Source organism: Oncorhynchus tshawytscha, linkage group LG07 (assembly GCF_018296145.1).
Source record: "Oncorhynchus tshawytscha isolate Ot180627B linkage group LG07, Otsh_v2.0, whole genome shotgun sequence".
Classification (NCBI taxonomy): domain Eukaryota; kingdom Metazoa; phylum Chordata; class Actinopteri; order Salmoniformes; family Salmonidae; genus Oncorhynchus; species Oncorhynchus tshawytscha.
Genome location: NC_056435.1, coordinates 64,181,184 through 64,205,919, shown reverse-complemented (window position 1 = coordinate 64,205,919; position 24,736 = coordinate 64,181,184). Strand labels below are relative to the sequence as shown.

Here is a 24,736-nt window from a genome sequence, read left to right as displayed (position 1 = left end):
GTAGGGGGAGCTGAGTGGAGGGAGTGGGAGGCCTAGAAGGAGGAGGAGAGGGGGGGGGGGGTGATTGCTGCATCAGCCCTAACGTCCCCCTGGAACAACGCTCTTTAAATAGATAAGGCTTTCCAGACGTTCTCAGATACTAGCACTCACATGCACGACTCTCAGCAGGAGTGCTAGGCGAGAGAGGATTTTTGGATTGTCATGTTTAAACATTTAATGAGTCGCTTGCCTCGTCAATATTGCTTGAAACATTCCTCTTTCGGCTGCGGTTGAAACGCAATAACGCAGTGTACATCGTTGTCAGTTTATTTTCGGTTCCCTCGTCTTACTTCACTAACATGTTTCACATCTTGTTTGTTTTGAATGATTGATGAACAGGCCGGGACTAGGTCCCTAAATGGCACTCTAGTCCCCATATAGGGCACTACCTTTGACCAGGGCACTGGGATTGGGGGGCCATTTGGGACATACCTTAGGTCACCCGGGGTCTCTGAATCAGGGAAGGGGTATTGTTTTTAGGGTGGTTTTAATGAGAGTACGGTTAAAGTTATGCCTCCGTTAACATAAGCGTAGTGAGCTTAAAAAGCCATTTATATTTTATTCATTGTGGTTTTTAAAAGCCTTTTGGCCCTCAACCAACACATTATGGTTATGTACAAATCGTAAGGAGACAAGCTTCACTACAAAAAGCATTGGTTAAAAGGTACTGTGGTTTTGGTGGTGCTATAGCTATTAGAGGTCGGCCGATTATGATTTTTAAACGCCGATACCGATTATTGGAGGGCCAAGAAAAGCCGGTACCGATTAATCGGCCAATTTTTACAAATGTATTTGTAATAATGACAATTACAAAAATACTGAATGAACACTTATTTTAACTTAATATAATACATAAATAAAAATCGATTTAGCCTCAAATAAATAATGAAACATGTTCAATTTGGTTTAAATAATGCAAAAACAAAGTGTTGGAGAAGAAAGTAAAAGTGCAATATGTGCAATGTAAAAAAGCTAACGTTTAAGTTCCTTGCTTAGAACATGAGAACATATGAAAACTGGTAGTTCCTTTTAACACGAGTCTTCAATATTCCAAGGTAAGAGGTTTTAGGTTGTAGTTAATATAGTATTTATAGTACTATTTCTCTCTATACCATTTGTATTTCATATACCTTTGACTATTGGATGTTCTTATAGGCACTTTAGTATTGCCAGTGTAACAGTATAGCTTCTGTCCCTCTCCTCGCCCCTACCTGGGCTCGAACCAGGAACACATCGTTAACAGCCACCCTCGAAGCAGCGTTACCCATGCAGAGCAAGGGGAACAACCACTCCAAGTCTCAGAGTGAGTGACATTTGAAACGCTATTAGCGCACACCCCGCTAACTAGCTAGCCATTTCAAATCGGTTACACCAGCCTAATCTCGGGAGTTGATAAGCTTGAAGTCAGAAACAGCTCAATGCTTGAAGCACAACGAAGAGCTGCTGGCAAAATGCACAAAAGTGCTGTTTGAATGAATGCTTACGAGCCTGCTGCTGCCTACCATCGCTCAGTCAGACTGCTCTATCAAATATCACATCCTAGACTTAATTATAACATAATAACACACATAAATATGAGCCTTTGGTCATTAATATGGTCGAATCCGGAAACTATCATTTCGAAAACAAAACGTTTATTATTTCAGTGAAATACGGAACCGTTCGGTATTTTATCTAACGGGTGGCATCCCTCAGTCTAAATATTCCTGTTACATTGTACAACCTTCAATGTTATGTCATAATTACGTACAATTCTGGCAAATTAGTTCGCAATGAGCCAGGTGGCCCAAACTGTTGCATAACCCTGACTTTGCATGCAATGAACGCAAGAGAAGTGACACAATTTCACCTAGTTAATATTGCCTGCTAACCTGGATTTCTTTTAGCTAAATATGCAGGATTAAAAATATATACTTCTGTATATTGATTTTAAGAAAGGCATTGGTGTTTATGGTTAGGTACAGTCGTGCAACGATTGTGCTTTTTTTCACAAATGCGCTTTTGTTAAATCATCCCCTTCCTTGCATCGATTATATGCAACGCAGGACACGCTAGATAAACTAGTAATATCAGCAACCATGTGTAGTTAACTAGTGATTATGATTGATTGATTGTTTTTTATAAGATACGTTTAACGCTAGCTAGCATCTTACCTTGGCTTACTGCATTCGCGTAACAGGCAGGCTCCTCATGGAGTGCAATGAGAGGCAGGTGGTTAGTGCGTTGGACTAGTTAACTGTAAGGTTGCAAGAATGAATCCCGGAGCTGACAAGGTAAAAATCTGTCGTTCTGCCCCTGAACAAGACAGTTAACCCACCATTCCTAGGCCGTCTTCGAAAATAAGAATGTGTTACTAACTATAACAATCTGTTGTTATGAAAACTTGAAATCGGCCATTCCAATTCGGTCGACCTCTAATTGCTATAGAGTATTTACAGTATTCCATTTAGATTGTGCTATATTGAAACACATACAGTGCCTTCAGAAAGTATTTACGCCCCTTGACTTTTTCCACATTTTGTTTTGTTACAGCCTTAATTTAAATTGAATTCAACTTAGATTTTGTGTGACTCGCCTAGACAGTGGAATTCTGTTTTTACAAATTAATTAAAAATGTTATTGCTGAAATGTCTTGAGTCAATAAGTATTCAGCCCCTTTGTTATGGCAAATGCATTAAGAAGGAAAGACATTCCACAAATTAACTTTTAACACCTGTTAATTGAAATGCATTAATTGAAACCTCATGAAGCTAGTTGAAAGAATGCCAAGAGTGTGCAAAGCTGTCATCAAGGCAAAGGGTGGCTACTTTGAAGAATCTGAAGTAAAAAATATATTTGGATTTAACACTTTTTTGGTTACTACATGATTCCATATGTGTTATTTCATAGTTTTGATGTTTTCACTATTATTCTACAATGTAGAACATAGTAAAGATAAAGAAAAACCCTGGAATGAGTAGGTGTCCACACTTTTGACTGGTACTGTATTTTAAAATATATTATCATATTTTTAAATCCCATAGATGAACGTGACATAGATTTTAAAATATGTTATCATATATTTCAATAACATATGTCACATTTATGAAAATGGCCAATTCTTATATATTTCAACATATATGTGACATATATGTACATATGTGTGGATACATATATGGGCATATACGTTTCCACCATTATGGGCATATACTGTATGTTTCCACCATCTATGCCCATATAATATATAAATAATATACAGTTGAAGTCGGAAGTTTACATACACCTTAGCCAAGTATATTTCAATTCAGTTGTTCACAATTCCTGACATTTAATCCTAGTAAAAATTCCCTGTTTTAGGTCAGTTAGGATCACCACTTAATTTTAAGAATGTGAAATGTCAGAATAATAGTAGAGAGAGTAATTTATATCAGCTTTTCTTTTTTTTTCACCACATTCCCAGTGGGTCAGAAGTTTACATACACTCAATTAGTATTTGGTACCATTGCCTTTAAATTGTTTAAACTTCTTATGTCTGCAGTCCCGTTAATGGGATGATATGACAACAGTCAGTGAAAGTGCAGGGCGCCAAATTCAAAACATAAAAAATCTCATAATTAAAAGTCCTCAAACATACGTGTCTTACATCGTTTTAAAGGTAGTCTTGTTGTTAATCCCACCACAGTGTCCGATTTCAAATAGGATTTACGGCGAACGCACCACAAATGATTATGTTAGGTGATCACCAAACCACAATAAAAACAGCAATTTTCCCAGCCAAAGAGGAGTCACAAAAAGCACAAATAGTGATAAAATTAATCACTAACCTTTGATGATCTTCATCAGATGACACTCATAGGACTTCATGTTACACAGTACATGTATGTTTTGTTTGATAAAGTTAATATTTATCATAATATGAGTTTATATTGGCGAGTATAGCCACATCATTCAACAGAAATACTCATCATAAATGTAGATGATAATACAAGTTATACACATGGAATTATAGACATACCTGCAACCGCTCTGTCTGATTTCAAAAAAACTTTACAGAAAAAGCAAACCATGCAATAATCTGAGACGGTGCTCAGAAGAAATAGTCACAATAGCCTCCATGTTGGCGTCAACATAAACAAGAAATTACATGATAAATATTCCCTTACCTTTGATGATCTTCATCAGAAAGCACTCCAGGAATCCCAGGTCCACAATAAATGTTTGTTTTGTTCGATAATGTCCGTTATTTATGTCCAAATACCTCCGTTTGTTAGCGCGTTTGGTATATATATCTAAACGCTCATTCTGGTCAGCGTTACGTCGGACAAAAACATGTATTACAGGTTGAAGAAACATTTCAAACTTTGTACAGAATCAATCATTAGGATGTTTTTAACATATAGCTTCAATAAATTTCCAACCGGAGTATTCCTTTGTGTCTTGATGAGCAATGGAACGCAAGTGGATATCATGAGGAATGAGCGTGATCAGAAAATGGCTGACTGACAGATTCTCCTCTCATTCAGTCCCACAACACAGTAGAAGTCTCATTCATTTCTATAGATGGTTGACATCTAGTGGAACCCCTAGGAAGTGCAACATCATTAATATCTCAAGGGGATTTCATTGGGAATTGTGGTGAATACATACGAAGCTCAGATTTCTCACTTCCTGTTTTGATTTCTCCTCAGGATTTTGCCTGCCATATGTGTTCTGTTTTCTCACAGACATCATTCAAACAGTTTTAGAAACTTTAGAGTGTTTTCCATCCAATACTAATAATAATATGCATATATTAGCAACTGAGACTGAGGAGCAGGCCGTTTACTTTGGGAAACTGATTCATCCAAGCTACTCAATACTGCCCCCCAGCCATAAGAAGTTTTAACTTGAGTCAAATGTTTCAGGTAGCCTTCCACAAGCTTCCCACAATAAGTTGGGTGAATTTTGGTCCATTCCTCTTGACAGAGCTGGTGTAACTGAGTCAGGTTTGTAGGCCTTGCTCCCACAGGCTTTTTCAGTTCTGCACACAAATGTTCTATAGGTTTGAGGTCAGGGGTTTGTGATGGCCACTCCAATACATTGACTTTGTTGTCCTTAAGCCATTTTGCCACAACTTTGGAAGAATGCTTGGGGTCATTGTCTATTTAGAAGACCCATTTGCAACCAAGCTGTACTTCCTGACTGATGTGGGACGGCAGATTGCCTAGTGGTTAGAGCGTTGGACTAGTAACCGAAAGGTTGCAAGATCTAATCCCCGAGCTGACAAGGTAAAAATCTGTCGTTCTGCCCCTGAACAAGGCAGTTAACCCACTGTTCCTAGGCCGTCATTGAAAATAAGAAGTTGTTCTTAACTAACTTGCCTAGTCTAAATATGTCTTGAGATGTTGCTTCAATATATCCACATAATTTCCCTACCTCATGATGCCATCTATTTTGTGCAGCAAAGCACCCCTACAACATGATGCTGCCACCCCCGTACTTCACGGTTGGGATGGTGATCTTCGGCTTGCAAGCCTCCCCCTTTTTCCTCCAAACATAACGATGGTCATTATGGCCAAACATTTCTCTTTTTGTTTCATCAGACCAGAAGACATTTCTCCAAAAAGTACGATCTTTGTACCCATGTGCAGTTGCAAACCGCAGTCTGGCTTTTTTTATGGCAGTTTTGGAGCAGTGGCTTCTTTCTTGCTGAGCGGCCTTTCAGGTTATGTTGATATAGGACTCATTTTACTGTGGATATAGATGCTTTTGTACCTGTTTTCTACAGCATCTTCACAAGGTCCTTTGCTGTTGTTTTGGGATTGATTTGCACTTTTCGCACCGAAGTATGTTCTCCTTCCTGAGCGTTATGACAGCTGCATAGTCCTATGATGTTTATACTGGCGTACTATTGTTTGTACAGATGAACGTGGTATCTTCAGGCCTTTGGAAATTGCTCCCAAAGATGAACCAGACTTGTGGAGGTCCACCATTTTTTTTCAGAGGTCTTGGCTGATTTATTTAGATTTTCCAATGATGTCAAGCAAAGAGGCACGAAGTTTGAAGGTCGGCCTTGAAATACATCCACAGGTGCACCTCCAATTGACTCAACTGTTGTCAATTAGCTGGTTAGAAGCTTCTAAAGCCATGACATCATTTTCTGGAATTTTCCAAGCTGTTTAAAGGCACTGACCCACTGGAATTGTGATATGGTGAATTATAAGTGAAATAATCTCTGTAAAAAATTGTTGGAAAAATGACTTGTGTCATGCACAAAGTAGATGTCCTAACCGACATAGTTTGTTATAGTTTGTTAATAAGACATTTGTGGTTGAAAAACAAGTTTTAAAATGACTTCAACCTAAGTGTCTGTCAACTTCCAACTTCAACTGTACATATATTTCTTTGCCGTATGGGGAGATAGCGGAACGAGAATGGACAGCTCTGTGTTAACAGCCACCTTGTGTGTTAATGGGAGATAGCGGGACGAGAATGGACAGCGCTGTGTTAACAGCCACCTTGTGTGTTGATGGGAGATAGCGGAACGAGAATGGACAGCGCTGTGTTAACAGCCACCTTGTGTGTTGATGGGAGATGGACGAGAATCGACAGCGCTGTGTTAACAGCCACCTTGTGTGTTGATGGGAGATAGCGGAACGAGAATGGACAGCGCTGTGTTAACAGCCACCTTGTGTGTTGATGGGAGATAGCGGAACGAGAATCGACAGCGCTGTGTTAACAGCCACCTTGTGTGTTAATGGGAGATAGCGGAACGAGAATGGACAGCGCTGTGTTAACAGCCACCTTGTGTGTTGATGGGAGATAGCGGAACGAGAATGGACAGCGCTGTATTAACAGCCACCTTGTGTGTTGATGGGAGATAGCGGAACGAGAATGGACAGCGCTGTGTTAACAGCCACTTTGTGTGTTGATGGGAGATAGCGGAACGAGAATGGACAGCGCTGTATTAACAGCCACCTTGTGTGTTAATGGGAGAGATGTACTGGAGCAAAACAACTGACTGCTCGTGCGGCGGCAATGACTTCCCAACGATCCACCCACACACAGAACACACAGACAGAGCGTACACACACACACACGCACACACACAGAGAATAGAACCACACACAGAGCCTAGACGCACATACAGAACACACACAAACACAAACTCACCCATTGTTCTGTACGTGTTTATGAGTGTGGTTGGGTTAGAGAACCCAGCTCCCCGGAGGCGCCCAAGTAACCTATTAGATCAATTGTGGCATGATGAGCGAAATGAAAACAAATTTCTGCCTAATTAGCAACAAATAAACAATCCTTCCATCAGTTAATTTAGTGAGTGACGTGATAAATCCATTTTGGCGAGGCATCTGCGCACATCCGTTCCAATTAAGCCCCATCTGCCAAGATGAACTCTTGGCCTCGTGCGGCTAGGCACAGCCCAAGGGTAAATTAGCTGTCTTGTCAGGACCGCTTATCAGAACATCTGTACACAGAGGAGCAGCCACATGTTGGCGAGGCAGGTACTATACTACAGGATTTGGCCACTGTTTGCAGGACACATACAACAGGCTGTGATGCATTATTCCATGGATAACATGCAAAATGTGACTTTGCATATCATGCGCTATATCACCGTCGCTGTAATGCGGCGAATAACCGTAATATATAACGTTCAAGTTAATATCTCTAAGAGGAATGAAGCAGCCAATGGATTACCTCTGATTTTCCATTTCCACTAAGAGAAGAAAAACACTGCCCCTCCCATCTCACATGTAGTTTATATCACTCACACAGTTTACCAACCACACCACTGATTGGTTAGTAGAGGAGTCGTATAATCAAGATCTCCGCCTCCCATTACCCTCTTCACCATTGGGAATTGAGAGTAATAACCAAGTGCATGTTTGGCATGCACAGCAGCATGCATCAAGATGTTAGTATGACCTGTGTCTATTGGCTGGACCTGGCTATTAACTGTCTCCAATGATGGTGAATGCGGAGGAAAAACTCCCACAATGATCAAAGACATCCATCTCCCCATGGCACCATGGAGACAATGTAGGTTAAGAGAAGTGGCTAGATGAAGAGTTATTGTACAAGAGGCTCTAGACGATCAACAGTCCTCATCTTCCTTTCTTCAAACGCAGCTCTCCAGATGGGAACGCAGGCCATTTTCTCTACGACTCCAAGTCTTATTTTTCAAGACATTTACAGCAAATGAAGACACGTTTTTTTTATACAGATTTATATGCTTGTCACTGTTGCATTTTGCTCTTTCCCATAAGAGGAAAAAAAACATGAAAGAAAGGTGAAACAATCAAAGTTTCAGCGTCATGTTCCGACTCTCAAGGTCACGGTTAAAGGTAGGACTGTATATTGCCTAAGGGCTTGTGCTTTGCATCAAGCTGCGAATCCAATAGAAGTCTATCAAATCCTTCAAGATATAAGGGTTCACTGACAGACCCAATTTAAAAAAAATAGTGTACTGTCATTCATTTTCTTTGAGTTAATGGTCAGGCCATATCTCTCACATTCACAATGTGTGACTTTAGTAGTGTGAGGGGTTAGAGCACTAAAGGCCCAGTGCAGTGAAAATGTTTGTTTTTTCTGTGTTTTGGATCATAACTATACCAACAGCTGATGAAATTAACACTACAAAAGTTTGATTTTTATTCTTATAGTTGCTTGTTGAAAATACAATCAACACAGGAACTTCTAATGAGCATGTTTTGCGTGGATGGAATTTTGGCTATTTAATTCAACGAGGAAAGACAGTTAAGAACAAATTCTTATTTCACAATGACGGCCGAACCCTCCCTTAAGCCGGATGACGCTGGTCCAATTGTGCGCTGCCCTATGGGACTCACGATCACAGCCGGTATACAGCCTGGGATTGAACCAGGGTCTGTAGTGATGCCTCTACTACTGAGATGCAGTGCCTTAGACTGCTGCACACTCAGCTTGCTGGTGACATCCAAACCTCTGCCAATAACAGTTTTTAAATTACGTATACCTCCCAGTAGGTCCCTCCACCGCTTTGGTGGCCTTACCCTCTCCACTCAGACCACTCCTAGACAGTCCTTGCATTTTTTTGTCTAAGTTTTTTTTTTGCCAAAAAAAAAACAATTTTTGACAATTTCAATGCAAAACTGTTACAGTAAGGTACTTAATTGTTACCCAGAAATTAGATATTCTGTAAGAGAGGCGAGAAAGATCGGAGGACCAATATGCGGCGTGGTAAGTGTCCATGGTTCTTTTAATAAGAAATAGTACACATGAACAACTGAATACAAAAAACAATAAACGTGGAATGAACGAAACCCAAAACAGTACCGTGTGGTGAAAAACACAGACACGGAAACAAACACCCACAAACACACAGTGAAACCCAGGCTACCTAAGTATGATTCTCAATCAGAGACAACTAATGATACCTGCCTCTGATTGAGAACCATAACAGTATCGTGTGGTGACAAAATCACATACTAGGCCGAAACATAGAAATCCCCAAATCATAGAAAAACAAACATAGACTGCCCACCCCAACTCACGCCGACCATACTAAATAATGACAAAACAATGGAAATAAAGGTCAGAACGTGACATATAATGAGATAAAAACATCTGTATTGGGACTTTAAGTATCTTGTGCAGACCGGATAGTGAAGTTACTAGTATAATAGATCCATAGAGCCCAATCCTTAACTTAAAAAAATACAACACATTATTTTGCATATTTTTGGCCTGACTATATATTTTAGGATATTATGGAGTTAGACAGTTGAGTAAAGCTTGTGAGGCATTTATAGATAGGTGATATTCTTTAAGATTCTTATAATTAATGCAAATAAATGACTGTGCATATCATATACAGTATGTCTGGGCAAGAGGTCATTGTTAAAGACAATGGGCTTGGTAGTGTGCATTCTCAATTACGAACACTATCATAACTACGAGGGTTTCGTTTCCCTTGCCTGGTAATGTTCTCTTGAACAGTAATATTGCCTTGAAACACCCATTACCGTGACCTCAAATGTTTATTTTTCATTTATTTTTTATTCCATTTCTTTTCAAGCTCCTCATCCGTGGATAAGCTTGGTTAGTGTTCCCATCTTCATTTAGTGTCTTTGCCATCTATTCAGCATACAATCTCCACAATGTTGTGTTCCAGCCCGGAACCGCCCCGCGAACCCATTCAATCGGGCCCACTGCCTGTGGTTAGTTTGGGATTCCCGGGGAAAAAACTATCTCAATCGACGTTGAAATGACCAAAACCAAATCGAAACTGTCTATGAATGATAATAGACCTACATTTATGGTCTCTTCACTATCCAGCTTGCTAACGGTCATCAAAAACAAAAGCTAGAGTGTCAGGGAGGATTGAGATTCCAAAAGCAATGCACAGAGGACTATTTTTAGCAAATTGTGTCTGCAAGGAAATAACATCAATCACGTTTTACACCGCTGGGTTAACACGTACAGTATGCTAGAGCAAGGCCATGGTAAGTGAGCCACACACACACACAGTGCCTTCAGAAAGTATTCATACATACCATACATACTTGACTTATTCCGACAGCCTAATTTCAAAATGGAATTTCTCACCCATCTACACTTAATACCCCATAATGACAAAGCGATTACAGCTGTGAGTCTTTCTAGGTAGGTCTCTGAGCCTTGCACACCTGGATTGTAAAAGAATGATTCAAGTTCTGTCATGTCGGTTGTAAATCATTGACATAGATTTTACTCAGTAACATTCAATGTCATCTTGGTAAACAACTCCAGTGTATATTTGGCCTTTCCTTTTAGGTTGTTGTCCTGCTAAAAGGTGAATTTGTCTCTCAGTGTCTGTTGGAAAGCAGCCTGAACCAGGTTTTCTTCTAGGATTTTGCCTGTGCTTAGCTCTGTTCCACTTATTTGTATCTGAAAAAACACCCTAACATGAATTCCCTAACAAAAATGCCCTAAAAATATCCATAACATGATGCAGCCACCACCATGCTTTAAAATATAAAAAGTGGTACTCAGTTATGTATTGTGTTGGATTTGCTCCAAACATAACGCTTTGTATTCATGACATAAGTTCATGTCTACTTTAGTGCCTTGTTGCAAAAAAATATGCATATTTTTATTCTGTACAGGCTTCCGTCTTAGGTTAGTATTGTGGAGTAGTTTTCTCCCATCACAACCATTAAACTCTGTAACTGTTTTAATGTCGCCATTCGCCTCATGGTGAAATCCCTGAGTGGTTTCCTTCCTCTCTGGCAACTGAGTTAGGAAGGACGCCTGTATCTTTGTAGTGACCGGGTGTACACCATCCAAAGTGTAGTAACTTCACCATGCACAAAGGGATATTGAATGTCAGATTTGTTGTGAAGCATTGGAAAACCTCCCTTGTCTTTGTGGTTGAATCTTTGTTTGAAATTCACTGCTCTACTGAGGAACCTTACAGATGATTTTATGTGTGGGGTACAGCAATAAGGTAGTCATTCAAAAATTAAGTTAAAAACTGTTATTGCACACAGAGTAAGCCCAAGCAACTTATTATGTGACTTGATAAGCACATTTTTACTGCTGAACTTATTCAGGCTTACCATAACAAAGGGGTGGAATACTTAATGACTCAAGATATTTCAGCTTTTATATTTGTAATTAATTTGTAAAAAAATGTTGAAAAACATAATTCCACTTTTACATTATGGTGTATTGTGTGTAGGCCAGCGACACAAAATCTCCATTTTAAATGCAGTCTGTAGAACAACAAAATGTGGAAAAGGTCAAGGGGTGTGAATACTTTCTGAAGGCACTGTATATTTAGATAAATTAAGTTAATCTTTTTTTTGTTTTGTTTATCTGTGATACTGAGGCACTGAATAATAAGTCTATATTTGCAGTATATTCACAGTTGCATTTTAGGATACATATTGTAACATTTAAATGGCAGTAGGCCTACCATACTGATACCGGAAACAAGAAGATTAATTGTAAAGTCTAAACCAGTGAGTTGGCAGAAACCAAGGTCAGAATTTAATTGAAATCACTCAGCAGTGAAATGACAACATTGAACAGTGAACCATCATATTTTTGTATAAGAGATCTAATAATCAAAGGGAAGGATTTATATATTGAATTTGGTCAAGTTAGTATAGGAGAGGTGGAAAAACTATTGTCATCCATCAATAATGATAAGCCACCAGGCATAGACAACTTTAATGGGAAACTATTGAGAATGGTAAGTTTTAAGGAGTGTGTGTCCATGGCGTGGAAGGAAGCTAAAGTAATTCCACTGCCTAAAAATTGTAAAGAACACTTTGCTGGCTATATCAACGGTCCAATCAGTTTGCTGTCTGTTCTTAGTAAACTGATGGAGAGGATTGTGCTTGACCAAATACTATTTTTCAGAGAATAAGTTAACTACTGACTTTCAGCATGCATATAGAGAAGGTCACTCAACTTGTACTGCACTGACTCAGATGACCAATGATTGGTTAAAGTAAATAGATAATAAGATGATAGTTGGAGATGAATTGTTCGATTTCATTGCAGCCTTTGATATTATTGATCATAATCTGATATTGAAGATTCTCACTTGCTATGGCTTTACATCACCTGCTATCACATGGTTGGAGAGTTATTTATCCAATAGAACCCAGAGAGTGTTCTTCAATGGAAGCTTCTCTAACATCAGATATGTACAGTGCGGTGTCGCTCAGGGTATTTGCCTTGGGCCGTTACTCTTACACGTAGCTAAAATGACTATCTATGTGGATGATTCCACACTCTACATGTCAGCAACCAAAGCATGGACCTCACTGAAATTCTAAATAAGGAGTGAGTCAGTATCAGAATGGGTGATTAATAATAAACTTGTCTTAAATACATTAAAACTTAAAGCATTATATTTCATTCAAAACATTTTCTAAGACATAGACCTCAACAGGAGTTGTACAAAAAGGCTGATCATTGAGCAAGTTGCGGAAGCTAAACTCCTAGGTATAACATTGAATGGTCAATTATGTTGGTCAACTCATTTTAACAACGCTTTTGTGAAGATGCGGAGGGCTTATAAAAAGATATGTGTTCTTATAGGCTCTGGTCTTGTCCCATTTTGATTACTGTCCAGTAATATTGTCAAGTGAAGCAAAGGAAAACCTAGCATTTCTGCAGCTGGCTCAAAACAGAGCAGCACACATTGCCCGTATCTGCACATACAGAAGTAACATCAACAACATGCCAGTCCTTCCTGGTTGAGAGATGATGAGAGATTAACTGCTTCTCTTCTAGTTTTTTTATGAGAAATATTAAGTGATGGAAATGAAAATTCCAGATTGTCTGTATAATCAAGTAACATTCAGCTCAGACACCGATACATATCCCACAAGACATGCCACCAGGGGTCTCTTCACAGTCCGCAATTCCAAAAAACGTATTCACGGCAATGCACAGTTTTATACAGAGCCTTGATCGCATGGAACTCCCTTCCATTAAAATGAACAGCTGTACAGAAAGACTCATGTAAAGGCCAAATTACAGTGGAGAAACTTCTTGATGCAATTTCTGCCTTTAAGTCCAGGAAAACTCCAGGGCTGGATGACATACCAGTTGAGGTATATCACATTTTTTTGATGGAGTCAGAGGAACGTTATTAGCATGTTTGAACCACTCACATAACAATTGTATATTATCAGATACTCAACAAGAAGTTCTGATTTCATTATTACTGAAACAGGACGCATCTGGTAATGATAAATATCCAGTCCATTAAAAAAAAAAATAGTCCATTTACACTTCAGTGGTGTGATGCATGAATTTATGATTTCTTTTAAATTCACAATTTGGATCGCTCCACAGCATCATAGAGGTTCTAGATATTTTTTGTTCAGAAGCCACTCCTGTGTTGTCTTAGCTGTGTGCTTAGAGTCGTTGTCCTGTTGGAAGGTGAACCTTCACCCCATTCTGAGGTCCTGAGCGCTCTGGAGCTGGTTTTCATCAAGGATCTCTCTGTACCTTGCTCCGTTCATCTTTGCCTCGATCCTGACTAGTCTCCAAGTCCCTGCATCTGAAAGACATCTCCACAGCTGCCACCACCATGCTTTACAGTAGGGATGGTGCCAGGCTTCCTCCAGACGTGATGCTTGGCATTCAGGCCAAAGAGTTCAATCTTGGTTTCATCAGCCCAGAGAATCTTGTTTCTCATGGTCTGAGAGTCCTTCAGGTGCCTTTTGGCAAACTCCAAGCAGGCTGTCATGTTCCTTTTACTGATGAGTGGCATCCGTCTGGCCACACTACCATAAAGGCCTTATTGGTGGAGTGCTGCAGAGATGGTTGTCCTTCTGGAAGGTTCTCCCATCTCCACAGTGGAACTCTAGAGCTCTGTCAGAGTGACCATCAGGTTTCTTGGTCACCTCCCTGACCAAGGCCATTCTCCCCCGATTGCTCCGGGCAGCCAGCTCCAGGAAGAGTCTTGGTGTTTCCATACTTCTTTCCTTTAAGAATGAGGGAGGCCACTGTGTTTTTGGGGACCTTCAATGCTGCAGAAATGTTTTGGTACTCTTCTCCAGATTTGTGCCTCGACAAAAACCCGTCTCAGAGCTCTACGGACAATTCCTTCAACCTCATGGCTTGGTTTTTGCCATGACATGTGCAGCTCTGGGACCTTACAAATGTGTGCCTTTCCAAATCATGTCCAATCAATTGAATTTACCATAGGGGGATTTTAATCAAGTTGTGGAAACATCTCAAGGATGATCAATGTTCAACAAGATGCATCTGAGCTCAATTTCGAGTCTCATAGCAAAGGGTCTGAAAACTTACGTGGTGTTTCTGTTTTTTATTTTTTATTAATGTGATTTTTTTTTAAGAACCTGTTTTTACTTTGTCATTATGGGGTATTGTGTGTAGATTGCTGAGGATTTTGTTCTTAATTTAATCAATTTTAGAAGAAGGCTGTAAGTCATTTTTCCAACAATTGTTTACAGACAGATTAATTTCACTTATAATTCACTGTATCACAATTCCAGTGGGTCAGAAGTTTACATACACTAAGTTGACTGTGCCTTCAAACAGCTTGGAAAATGCCAGAAAAGGATGTCATGGCTTTAGAAGTGTCTGATGTACCTGTGGATGTATTTCAAGGCCTACTTTCAAACTCAGTGCCTCTTTGCTTGACATCATGGGAAAATCAAAATAAATCAGCCAAGACCTAAAAATAAAATAAAAATTGTCGACCACAAGTCTGGTTCATCCTTGGGAGCAATTTCCAAAGGCCTGAAGATACCACGTTCATCTGTACAAACAATAGTATAAAAGTATAAACACCATGGGACCACACAGCCGTAATACCGCTTAGGAAGGAAACACGTTCTGTCTCCCAAAGATGAATGGTGCAAAAAGTGCAAATCAATCCCAGAACAACAGCAAAGAACCTTGTACAAAATGATCTATATCCACAGTAAAAGTGTCCTATATCGACATAACCTGAAAGTCCGCTCAGCAAGGAAGAAGCCACTTCTCCAAAACTTCCATAAAAAAGCCAGACTAGGTTTTGCAACAGCACATGGGGACAAAGTTTGTACTTTTTGGAGAAATGACCTCTGGTCTGATGAAATAAAAATAGAACTGTTTTGCCATTATGACAATCGTTGTGTTTGGAGGAGAAAGCCGAAGAACACCTTCCCAACCGGGAAGCACGGGGGTGGCAGCATCATGTTGGGGGGGTGCTTTGCTGCAGGAGGGACTGGTGCACTTCACAAAATAGATGGCATCATGAGGTAGTAAAATTATGTGGATACATTGAAGCAGCATCTCAAGACATTATTCAGGAAGTTAAAGCTTGGTCGCAAATGGGTCATCCAAATGGACAATGACCCCAGGCATACTTCCGAAGTTGTGGCAAAATGGCTTAAGGACAACAGAGTCAATGTATTGGAGTGACCATCACAAAGCCCTGACCTCAAACCTATAGAAAATGTGTCGGCAGAACTGAAAAAGCATGTGCGAGCAAGGAGGCCTACAAACCTGACTCCGTTACACCAGCTCTGTCAGGAGGAATGGGCCAAAATTCACCCAATTTATTGTGGGAAGCTTGTGGAAGGCTAGCCAAAACGTTTGATCCAAGTTAAACAATTTAAAGGCAATGCTACCAAATACTAATTGAGTATGTAAACTTCTGACCCACTGGGAATGTGATGAAAGAAATAAAATATTAAATAAATCACTCTCTCTACTATTATTCTAACATTTCACATTCTTAAAATAATGTGGTGATCCTAACTGAATTTAGACAGGGAATTTTTACTATGATTAAATGTCAGGAATGTGGTAAACTGAGTGTAAATGTTTTTGGCTGAGGTGTATGTAAACTTCCGACTTCAATTGACTGAAATTTCTGGAATTTCCCAAGCTGTTTAAAAGCACAGTCAACTTAATGTATGTAAACGTCTGACTCACTGGAATTGTGATACAGTGAATTATAAGTGAAATAATCTGTCTGTAAACAATTGTTGGAAAAATGACTTGTGTCATGCACAAAGTAGTTGTCCTAACCGACTTGCCAAAACTATAGTTTGTTAATAACAAGAAATTTGTGGAATGGTTGAAAACCGAGTTTTAATGACTCCAACCTAAATGTATGTAAACTTCCGATTTCAACTGTAGTTGAATAATATACATTAAAAAAATATATCTATATATATATATATAATATATATGCGGATAGGAAATGATGCAGACAATTACATTGATAGATTGTGGCTTCTATCAGCAAAATTGAAGCTGATCAACCCCCTAAAAAAAATCCCTTCCATTTAATTACTCAAGAAAACAACAAAATTACCTTTAAAAAAAGGATTAAACAAAAACTCCTGAAACGGTGATGACTATGAAGGGAATTACACACAAACACATGCACACACAGACACACTCTAACAGATACAGTGGGGCAAAAAAGTATTTAGTCAGCCACCAATTGTGCAAGTTCTCCCACTTAAAAAGACAAGAGAGGCCTGTAATTTTCATCATAGGTACATTTCAACTATGACAGACAAAATGAGGGGAAAAAATCCAGAAAATCACATTGTAGGATTTTTTATGAATTTATTTGCAAATTATGGTGGAAAATAAGTATTTGGTCAATAACAAAAGTTTAACTCAATACTTTGTTATATACCCTTTATTGGCAATGACAGAGGTCAAATGTTTTCTGTAAGTCTTCAGAAGGTTTTCACACACTGTTGCTGGTATTTTGGCCCATTCCTCCATCCTTTACAGTAGGTATGGTGTTCTTTGGATGCAAATCAGCATTCTTTGTCCTCCAAACACGACGAGTTGAGTTTTTACCAAAATGTTCTATTTTGGTTTCATCTGACCATATGACATTCTCCCAATCTTCTTCTGGATCATCCAAATTCTCTCCAGCAAACTTCAGACGGGCGTGGACATGTACTGGGTTAAACAGGGGGACACGTCTGGCACTGCAGGATTTGAGTCCCTGGCGGCGTAGTGTGTTACTGATGGTAGGCTTTGTTACTTTGGTTCCAGCTCTCTGCAGGTCATTCACTAGGTCCCCCCGTGTGGTTCTGCGATTTTTGCTCACCGTTCTTGTGATCATTTTGACCCACGGGGTGAGATCTTGCGTGGAGCCCCAGATCGAGGGAGATTATCAGTGGTCTTGTATGTCTTCCATTTCCTAATAATTGCTCCCACAGTTGATTTCTTCAAACCAAGCTGCTTACCTATTGCAGATTCAGTCTTCCCAGCCTGGTGCAGGTCTACAATTTTGTTTCTGGTGTCCTTCGACAGCTCTTTGGTCTTGGCCATAGTGGAGTTTGGAGTGTGACTGTTTGAGGTTGTGGACAGGTGTCTTTTATACTGATAACAAGTTCAAACAGGTGCCATTAATACAGGTAACGAGTGGAGGACAGAGGAGCCTCTTAAAGAAGAAGTTACAGGTCTGTGAGAGCTAGAAATCTTGCTTGTTTGTAGGTGAGCAAATACTTATTTTCCACCATAATTTTCAAATAGATTCATAAAAAATCCTACAATGGATTTTTAAAAAACATTTTGTCTGTCATAGTTGAAGTGTACCTATGATGAAAATTACAGGCCTCTCTCATCTTTTTAAGTGTGAGAACTTGCACAATTGGTGGCTGTGACTAAATACTTTTTTGCCCCACTGTACATCATTTTTAGTTGTATTGTTTGTATGTCGTTGTATTTTAAATGTGTGACTGTCCTTGTCTATCAGTGGATCACTGCTTTGTTATTTGTAGTGTTTGTGTGGACCCCAGGAAGTGTAGTTTCTGCATAGGATAATGCGGATCCTAACAAACAGAAGAAACAGTTTTCACATCAATCCCAATTATAATTGTAATGGTCATAGCAGTATTATACATAGTAATGGTTATATTACTCCATAATAGTCATGATATACATTAATATTGTCTGAATATTCATATCGTCATTCTAATTATCTTATCTTTTTATTTCCATAATTGATAGACACGTTTGATTAGAATATTGTTGTCATAGCGATGACACTTGCTTTGGTGGTAGACATTAAGTTATAGTTAATTCACTAACGAATCAAGCACAGCCCCTCCAGAATAACGATATGTCTGGAGAAGGGGGCTATTGGTAAGTGGATGTTTTCTAATCAGACATAAAGGAGGTGATTTAAAAAAGTAAGCTTGGATTAAAACCTTCATTGATTTATTGAGGTGGATACAGCTTTTGTTTTTCCTCTGTCTCATTAGACTTTTTAGTGATCCATCTCAATTGTTTTCCTTTTTAATGCAGACTTCATTTTTCAGTCATTAAACGCTCTCTAGGTAGAGCCCAATACAGGGGATCTCTGCTGTGATTTTCTTTCTGGTTTCACCGCAGCACGTTTCACTTGAATTAGTATTGATAGACGGATCAGCCTCTATTAAGCATTTCAAAACATATTTCTGGGCGAGGAAAATTAAAGAATTTGTTCGTGCATCCCGTGGAGAATCGATGCTCATTGCATTGGAAATGTTACCCCTTGTTATTTCACTTCGCTTGGCTGTCTTTTTGGGGTGAAATCAAAGTTAGAAAACCAGAGATGGAAAAGGGGAAACTTTTTCCTGATAATGACAAAAAAGGCTGTTGAAATTTTATTAGCCACTTGCATAATCCAATAAGTCTTCATTAATTGTGTTATTCCCCATTGTGCTTGAGAGAATCTTTACAAAAGGGCAGATGGCCCCTGATGTTTTTGTTCATTCCTATAATTTATTAGTCTTCTCCCCGTTTGGTGAAATTACTCTCTTACCCCAGCTACTCTCAAAAAGTTTCTCCCTACTCCAGATAATAATCCAGATCTTTGGCTCTGACTTCCATGCTGTTAATCCCTAAATCCCTTAATCCCTAATTCCATGCTCTTTCTCCACCTCTGCAGTCCTGGTGCTGCTAATCCTAACCCTGAAGCGCCACCGCAAAGGCCAGCGGATGTCAGAGGACGAGGAGGACATGCGCGACAACGTCATCAAGTACAACGACGAGGGAGGCGGCGAGCAGGACACGCAGGCCTACGACATGAGTGCCCTGCGCAACCTCTATGACTTCCCCGAGGCCAAGAGTGGATCTTCTGAGTCAGGCCCTGATCTTCATGCACTGCCCCAGTGGATCCAGGGGCGGGTGAGCGGCGATGGCGGGGCAGCCGACTTCTCCCTCTTCAAGGGCTACATCCGCAAGAAGGTGGAGCAGGCGGATGCCGATCTGTCAGTGCCGCCCTACGACTCGTTCCAGACGTACGCCTTTGAAGGCACCAGCTCGCCGGCCCTCTCCCTCAGCTCTATCCACACCCTGTCCACTACGTCTGAGCAGGATTTCTCCTACCTCAGCGACTGGGGGCCACGTTTCAGGCAGCTGGCGGGCTACTACGCCCCGGGACATCCTGAGGAAGAGGGCTCCTAGCAGTGTCCACAGCCCAAACCTTTGCCTTCTCCTCTGTCCCCAGCACCGTATCAAGGGAGCCCAGTGTCAACACGGTCCTATAAAGCCCTCCTCCATCATCTCCACAGCGCCAGAATTGAAGCCCAGTTGGTGTGTCAGAAATCGATTAGGTCAAAACATCTTTCTTGCATCTTTCTTTGAATCTTTAAGTTTGAAGTTTTTCAAAGCAAAACATTGTTTTTAAAGGTTTTGTAACTCCAGGGTGAAAGGTGGGCTGATTCAATGAGGGATAAAAGCAGGTGTTATCCGTTCACTTTTCCCTTAATTCCAATAAGGAACAGAGGAGTATGACGTCATAAAATATAAGTGGGGCACCACAGGTTACAATACCATTACCTTTCAAATTAGTTTCTGGGTATGTTCTGTCTGGAATCAAAGACTGGGTTCATTTTTAGCTGTGTGAGTGGATGCTCTGAGGACATTCCGAGAAATATAAACATTATGAAACTCAGCAGGGGGTCAAGTATTTTTTTTTCAAGACAAGGCAAACTATCTGAGATGTGTATTTATTTAAGAAAATATTTACAGTATTTATTCCTTTGTATTTATTTATTTATTTTGTCCATAATCACCGCACCACTTGTAACAATGAACATCAGTGAAGAATGATACAGAAAGAAAGAAGAAAAAAAGGTTTATTATGGTGAGAACCTGAGGAGAGAAGAGCTTCTACAGAAGTGCTTAGCATAGATAGAACTTTACATACTGCTTTCACACAGTTGATATTTGGGTCACAGACAACTACAGTATTGGAGATATTTGTGTTTATTTTTCAGGAACACTTTTGTAAAATAAACAACTGAAGACAGAGCGCGACAGAAAATGAAAGAGTGAGAGAACAAAGGAAGAGACAATTCAGTGCACAGATTGGTTTTGTGTTGACATACTTTCACTGTATTGTGAAGATTTCTAAGGGGTTATGAAGGTTGTGGGACATTATGTGATAACCGGGGTTTTGCTTTTCTTTTTCAGCGCCATTTAAAAGGCTATAAGGCACAATCCACACGAGTGATCCAGGACTATATGAAATGACTGTTGGTTTCATGGAGTTGGCTATAAGCTAACTCTTCCTGAGGAGTTAATTTTCATTCCAGTATTTGTATGTGTGAGTGTGTAATATGCGAACAACTTGTTTTATATTCTGAAAGATTTGATCGCTTTTGTTCTTTTGGGTCTATTTTAGAAGATGGATGGATATGTGAAGGGGTGACAGGTACAGGAGTAAAGGATGAGGAGATGGAAGTCCTCTACCCACCATCCAGAACCTATTTAATGTTGACCTTAAACTTGCAAATGTATGGGAAATAAAAATCAATAAATATTTTGTTTTGTTTTTTTAAATACTCTGCTGGCTATTTCTCCACACTGCAAAAACAGACATCCCTATGATTTAATATAATTTTAACATCATAATCTTATTTTATTATGTCATTCTTTGTGAGAGTCGCTACAGTATTCCCAAGGGGGGGGGGGATGTAAGGGACAGTTTGATATTATAATAGCCGATTTAATACAGTGAAACTTTACCCTCATAATTATGGTATGATAACACTTATTTACTGAAGATATTTATATTTTTAGGGATCTATAGTCTTGCAACCAGGAAGTAATTGTATAGCTTGGTTCCACTAGAGAGAGTAAAGTCAGAATGTGTAAGTCTAATTACTGCTGAGGTTGGGTAGAGGTTACCTGAGGATCCTGAAGCATATGGAGTTGAGTCTCTCATCTTTGTGGTCTGTGGTGTTGGCCAAGTCATGCCATGTCATGTTTCGCTTCAAAGGACTAAGGGCTCAACCCTAGTGTAGAAGATCTATGTTGTAGCGCAGTTGACCTTTAAAGGTAATTTCCGATTGAGCCGACATATGCAGCGTTTACCACAAATGCTGTCTCTGCGAACGTGGTAACAATGCCTTTAAATGTCAATCGCTCTACCAACTGCAGGTCTTCCGCGCTATGGACTGAATTGAGCAGTAGGAGGTCCATTATGAGTTTAAATTTCACTTGAGTGTTGAGTCAGCCATTTTGACTAAGGATGTTGAAAAATGTTGGACAGTAGACATTTAACCGGCATATCCTTATCCCTAATTATATCCTTAATACTTAACCGACAACACCCCTTAACCCTAACCTTAATGCAGTGGTATTCAAAGTAGGGTTCGCATCCCCTAGTGTGTTTTAATTGAGTAAATGTTTCTTTTCATTTTAATGAGTGATGAAAATGCAATGAATTAAAGGTAATTTAAGGTTGTCATTAGATTTGGGGTAGGATGGGGTTGTGACAAACTTGTGGGGAAAAAAATGGGGCTCCAGAAAATGTTTGAATACCACTGCCTTAAAGGGATATTTAACTTTTTTTCCAAACTTAAAAAAGCAAACTCTCCCTTTAACCTTAAACCTAACCCTAATCTTAACCCTACATGTAACCACTGTCTGTCCCTTACCTTGATTTAACCCCTAACATTAATCTAATTAATCTGCCTGCTGAATATCTACAGTACTTCCAAAACATTGACAAGTCGGAGACTTCTAATATGTCTATACTTCAAGGTCATAATGAACCAGAACAAGATTAGTAAAAAACATTCAGATAATATAATTTTAACTTGACTGTTGGCTGGAAATATACAGTGGCTTCCAAAAGTATTGAGCCCCCTTGGCATTATTCCTATTTGTTGCCTTACAACCTAGAATTAAAATGGATTTTTGGAGGGGGTTGTGTCATTTGATTTACACAACATGCCTACCGGGTTTGTGCCAAACATAGCGTTTTCCGTTATGACCAAAAAGCTCAATTTTAGTCTCATCTGACCAGAGTACCTTCTTCCATATGTTTGGGGAGTCTCCCACATGCCTTTTGGTGAACACCAAACGTGTTTGCTTATTTCTTTCTTTAAGCAATAGATTTTTTTTCGGGCCACTCTTCTATAAAGCCCAGCTCTGTTGAGTGTACGGCTTAAAGTGGTCCTACGGACAGATACACCAATCTCCACTGTGGAGCTTCAAAGCTCCTTCAGGGTTATCTTTGGTCTCTTTGTTGCCTCTGTGATTAATGCCCTCCTTGCCTGGTCTGTGAGTTTTGGTGGGCAGCCCTCTCTTGGCAGGTTTGTTGTGGAGCCATATTCTTTCCATTTTTTTTATAATGGATTTAATGGTGCTCCGTGGGAAGTTCAAAGTTTTGGATATTTTTATAACCCAACCCTGATCTGTACTTCTCCACAACTCTGTCCCTGACCTGTTGGGAGAGCTCCTTGGTCTTCATGGTGCCGCTTGCTTGGTGGTCCCCCTTACTTAGTGGTGTTGCAGACTCTGGGGCTTTTCAGAACAGGTGTATACATGCTGAGATCATGTGACAGGTCATGTGACATTGAGATTGCACACAGGTGGACTATATTTAACTAATTGTTTGACTTCTGAAGGTAATGGTTGGACCAGATCTTCTTTAGGGGCTTCAAAGCAAAGGGGGTGAATACATATGCACACACCACGAAAAGTTATTTTCACTTCACCAATTTGGACTATTTTGTGTATGTCCATTACAGGAAATACAAATAAAAATCAATTTAAATTACAAGTTGTAATGCAACAAAATAGGAAAAACGCCAAGGAGGATGAATACATTTGCAAGGCACTGTATGCGACTTGAACAAGAAAAGCGAGAGAGCAAAATGTGGTCAGAGATTTGATGTGGTTAGGAGAGATTGGATGTGGTCAGGATTGATTGGACGTGGTCAGGAGATAAAGGAAGTGGCCAGGAGAGATTGGATGTGGCCAGGTCTAATCGCAATGTGGGATGACGCGGCTATACTGAACAAAAATAGTAATGCAACATGTGAAGTGTTCCCATGTTTCATGAGCTGAAATAAATGATCCTAGAAATGTTCCATATGCACAAAAACCTTATTTCTCTCAAATGTTGTGCACACATTTGTTTACATCCCTGTTAGTGAGCATTTCTCCTTTGCCAAGCTAATCCACCCACCTGATAGGTGTGGCATATCAAGAAGCTGATTAAACTGCATGATCATTACACAGGTGCAACTTGTGCTGGGGACAATAAAAGACGACTCTAAAATGTGCAGTTCTGTCACACAGCACAATGCCACAGATGTCTCAAATTTTGAGGGAGAGTGCAATTGGCATTCTGACTGCAGGAATGTCCCCCAGAGCTGTTGCCTGAGAACTGAATCTTAATTTCTCTACCATAAGCTGCCTCCAACGTCGTTTTAGAGAATTTGGCAGTGCATCCAATGGGCCCGCACAACTGCAAACCACATGTAACCACGCCAGCCCAGGACCTCCACATCCGGTTTCTTTAACTGCAGGATCATCTGAGACCAGCCACCCAGACAGCTGATGAAACTGTGGGTTTGCACAACTGAAGAATGGCTGCACAAGCTGTCAGAAACGGTTTTAGGGAAGCTCATCTGTGTGCTCATCGTCCTCACCAGGGTCTTAACCTGACTGCAGTTTGGCGTTGTAACCGACTTCAGTGGGCAAATGCTTACCTTCAGTGGCCACTGGATCACTGGAGAATTGTGCTCTTCACGGATAAATCCTGTTTTCAAATGTACCGGGCAGATGGCAGACAGCGTGTATGGCATTGTGTGGGCAGTTATGTGAACTGTAACTTAGTCAAATCTTTGAAATTGTTGCATGTTGCGTTTATATTTTTGTTCAGTGTATTATTAATCATAGCTCCACGACGACAGCACCGGATGACGTGATGGCATAGCCTACATTCCTCTAGACTGTTGCC

At 40.0% G+C, this 24,736-nt stretch overlaps 1 protein-coding gene across 1 annotated transcript in view; it reads left to right on the top strand.

The window, feature by feature from the left end:
- The window catches only part of LOC112255030 (cadherin-22), a 300,118-nt gene extending 278,825 nt beyond the window's left edge, over positions 1 to 21,293 (top strand). Inside the window, 1 exon segment of the mRNA XM_042324818.1 lies at positions 19,424 to 21,293. Coding sequence (XP_042180752.1) covers positions 19,424 to 19,941 — 518 coding nt within the window. The 3' untranslated portion in view covers positions 19,942 to 21,293.
- The last annotated feature ends 3,443 nt before the right edge of the window (positions 21,294 to 24,736 follow it).